This window comes from Hipposideros armiger, unplaced genomic scaffold (genome assembly GCF_001890085.2).
Source record: "Hipposideros armiger isolate ML-2016 unplaced genomic scaffold, ASM189008v1 scaffold_266, whole genome shotgun sequence".
NCBI lineage: Eukaryota > Metazoa > Chordata > Mammalia > Chiroptera > Hipposideridae > Hipposideros > Hipposideros armiger.
In genome coordinates this window covers 1-4,413 of record NW_017731616.1, presented here as the reverse complement: position 1 = coordinate 4,413, position 4,413 = coordinate 1, and the positions used below count along the sequence as shown (strand labels likewise).

General features: G+C 30.3%; 1 protein-coding gene across 1 annotated transcript in view; it reads right to left on the bottom strand.

Annotated features, from left to right (window-relative positions):
* Positions 1-4,281, bottom strand: part of PPIG (peptidylprolyl isomerase G) — a 56,448-nt gene extending 52,167 nt beyond the window's left edge. Inside the window, exons 1-3 of the mRNA XM_019656793.1 lie at positions 4,156-4,281; positions 3,988-4,062; positions 3,476-3,583 (exon numbers count right to left, since the gene is read on the bottom strand). Coding sequence (XP_019512338.1) covers positions 3,476-3,583; positions 3,988-4,062; positions 4,156-4,216 — 244 coding nt within the window. The 5' untranslated portion in view covers positions 4,217-4,281. The remainder of the gene's footprint in view (positions 1-3,475; positions 3,584-3,987; positions 4,063-4,155) is intronic.
* Positions 4,282-4,413: the final 132 nt, after the last annotated feature.

Genomic DNA, 4,413 nt, shown 5'->3' with positions numbered 1-4,413 from the left:
AGATTCATTCCTCCCTTTATCAATTTTTAATTGAAATTTTTATTGGGAAAATTACCCAGTCACATAGTTGTTGGAAATAATACAGGAAGATACAGTGTGTACTCCACCCAGTTCCCCTTGATGGTAAGGTTTTACAAAACTCTAGTATAGTAAGTAGCATAACTGTATCACAGAAGCATAGAAAGGCTGATACAATCCACTTATCCTATCCACATTTCCCCATTTTACTTGTACTCATTTGTGTGCATTTGTATTTATTTAGTTCTACACGATTTTATCCACGTGTTGGTTCACGTATCTACCATCACCCCTTATCAATTTTACATACCCCACAAAGCACAAGTCAGAATATTCAACAATAAAAGAAGACTGCCCAAATTACCAACTCCTTGGCCGCAATTACTAATAATATGAAAAATGCAAATTACATGTATTCATTCGTTTAATGTTATGTGAATTAGGGATTAAATTACATAAAAGATAAGATTATGTTGCATTCAAATTGAGCCCAAGTGCCAGTATAGTCACTTTTAGCATTACTGAATGGAAACAGGAAGAAAAGACTATTTTCTCATAACTTCATCCATTTTTTAAAAAAATTTCTACCAGATATCTAATAGATACTAGAATTTGTTTCATGTAAAATAAAGCAAAAAAGATAACCTTTCAATCCTCCAGCAGACTATGGACATAGACTTCCTAAAAACAATAAAAAATACTGGCATTATACAAAACAACAAACAAACAAACAAACAAAAAACCCCTATTTAGTTGAAAAGGAAAAAAAGAAAGCAAATTGCACATAAGTATTTTTTTATACCCTAAAATAATACATTATATCTACAAATAAAGAAAAAGGTCTTAAGAGATATATACCAAAACTTCTACTTTACAGTACTTTGCAGAGACCAGGAGCAGGGATGGAAGTCAATGAGGGTTTTTAGCTTTAACTATAACGTTTGAATTTTTGCAATGACAATATATCCATGTATGAGTTTCCCAATTTAAATTAATAAAATTTAAAACATATCTGCATAGCAAAACAAAATAGAAAATACATGAAAACATTAAGAGCCTACCTCTAAGTAAAAGGATAGGTGGTTTTTATTTTAGTTTTTTCATTTCCCATATTTTCTACAATGAATATAGACCTGTACAACAAATTTTTCAAGAGTTCTTAAGTCTAGACAATTTTAGGAAATCATTTTTCTTCTTACAAAACTCTAACCCCAAAAATGGAAACTATGAAAAATACATGTAAATATTTACCTAAACTCTGGATATTAAATAACTTTTCAGGTTCACTAATAATGAAATAAATAATGGAGATAAAAAAATTTGACCACATGAAACAATTTATATCTATTTGTCAATGGAAAATTAGAAAGTAAAATATTGGGGTAAATCTTTTCAACAAACATGATGTATTAATTTTCCTAATGTCGAACAGTGCTTAGGAATGGGGGCACTAGGACAATTCTGCACTGACTGGGATCGTCCTAATCTCTGCAGAAAATTAAGCATCCTTGATCCTAACTATTAAATATCAGTCCACGTGAAACCAAAAAAAACCACAAAAAACAAACACTCTCACTGTCCCTCCCTTTCCACCTTTGAGAACCACTACCATAGGGTTTATACACCAAACAATTAGAAGCACAAAGGCCACCCAAGGGAACATAAACATACAATTCACAAAAAGTGAAATTAAAAAAATAAACAGCATGAACAATTCTGGTTAGCAACTTGGCATTACAGACTGAGACTCTGCATATATTCCTATTCATTCTAACCTTTAATACTTTAGTATTTCAATCTCTTAGAATCTCTCGAAAAGCATTAATTTTAAATAAAATATTCTTTGGTTTGTTTTTTTTAATACTAGTGAGTAATTAGAAATAACCTAAATGTCCAACACAACAGTTAAGTAAATTAGAAAATGTTCATATGATGGACTATTATACTACCTAAAAAATAAAATTTTTAAATATAACATGGAAAAAAATATTTAATAAGAGATACCAATATTATATGGTTATAAATAGATAATAAACACTTTTAAACTATTAAGTATAAAAAAATCATGTATAGTCACAATAGTACATTTCATAATAATAAAATAAAAACAAATCAGTTGTATAGTAACAGAAATTGGTTAAATAAATGATACCTTCATAAAATGGATGGTATATATCTAGCCATTGGAAATCATATTCTTACATGTTAAAATTACAGAGATAATATTTTTCACCTATGGAATTGACAAAAATAAAAAATACTGACCTAATACATTGCTGCTGCTAGTAAAGTAATAAATCGATATAGTCCTTTGCCAATTTAACAAAATAAATTATTATAAATGCATTAAATACCCTTTGACTCAATAACCCCACTTCTAGGAATTAATTTTATATATATCCTACACATTTGCAAAATAAGGTTATTCAAGGCACCATCATTTTAGTAGCTTAAAAGGCTGTAAACCTAAATGCCCACACAGGAGGGATAGGTTACATAAATCCTATCACATCTGTACAATGTACATGGCTATAAAAAGGAAAGAGGAAGCTGTTTACATACCGCTATCTGTAAGACATTTTGTTAAGTGCAAAAAAAAAGGGCAAGGTACAGAAATGTGTATATACTACTTTCTTTGTATATATTTTTTGAAAGTAAAAAAGTAATAGAGACATGAGGTAGGGGAGGAAATGGGTAGCTGGGAAAAAATGGGTAAGAAGATTTTTTTATTGTATAACCTATGCCTCATCAATTTTATATCATATGAATATTAAGTTATAAAAATAAATAAAACTGAATAAGAAAAATTATCAAAGACTAACCATGAATGAGAGAATATTCATAATATATTAGGTGAAAAAAGCAAATCAGTAAACAGTAGTGTCTGTAAAATTCCAATTTTGCACATATCAGATACACATTAAAAAAAGATAGGAAACCAAATTACTAATGTTGAAGAGATAACTGCACCATGTTCACTGCATCATTAGTAACAACAGCCAAGAGATGGAAAAACCTAAGTGGTCCATCAACAGATGAATGGATAAAGAAAACGTGAGAAAATCCCGTGAGGGACACCTCAACGGAGGTGAGGCTTCTCCGGTTGGGGGCGAGACCCTCCGGCCCCACACTGCGCTCACCACCCCAGAGTTACTTTNATAGGTAAAAACTATACTGTAAAGATTAGCTGTGACAAAATCAGACATACATACACTGATAGGTTACTAAAAGATAAATATAATATTTTGTTATTTTATCCAGAGGCAAATTTCTAAAATTAATTCATGTATCAAAGGTAACATTTCCTTCTTTTCATCTATTTCTATGAGTACTTTTAATTATTTGACCAAAGATTAAATGGGGTGAGAAGAAAACTGTACTAAGACATGACTAATGTTGACACCTATGATATTTAACAAAAATACAGGATTTTCTTTTGTGGGAACCAAAGTCTTACCTTCACTGAAATCACCACCCTGCACCATGAAGTCTTTGACAACTCTGTGAAAGAGGCAACTCTTATAATGTAATGGCTTCTGAGTTGATTTCCCTGTCCCCTTTTCACCTATAAAGAAAAATTTGTAGGTCGTTTAGTAGAAAGAAAATCATGGAAGTAGTATTAAAGCAAAATTAATGATGAAAGCTTTCACTCTGTAAAATATACTTCTCTTGAACTTACAAGACTTCTGCAAACTATAGGATTTTTCATTCCCTCAGGAATTTTTTTTAAAAATTCATTTAAATATCACCCATGTTTTTCTGAAGTATAGAGATCAATCTCAGATAAAATCTCATTACAACTATTATTTCTAAGAATTACTTTCATGTCCCAGTCAATATTGCATAATCTACATGTTAAGAGAAAAATGTAATATGCATAAAGAAATCTAAAAAGTGTTAAATAAAAAACTAAAGCAAGCCATAGTCAAGTGGGACTACTATTAGTGCAATTGAAAAATGTCAACATACCTGTACAAAGACAACGAAAGTTCTCACACGTTTTGGGGCACACATCAGAAAATAATTCAAAGACAACTCTTCCAGCTGAAAAAAAGGTAGTTCGTTTAAACTTCTTTACTAATTTAAAATATTAAATACTCATTTGTAAATGTTAAATAGGAACACTGATTTTCTTACCAGGTTGATTATTAATGGCAATGTCAAAAAAACATCGAGGACGCTGAACCTTTATTCCCATGGCTCCAATAATTCAATCTATGAGTAAAATACTGTTTCAGGCAAACAGACAAAGGTTTCTCATAAATTTCTGGAAAAATTACTGTGTGGATCATAAACTAGAAATGTAGTTTGAATTTATTTTGATATTTATTGCCTTTGATGATATTTACTTCCATGACAAATCTCATGGATTGTTCTTTTCTTTAAGGGATTAGA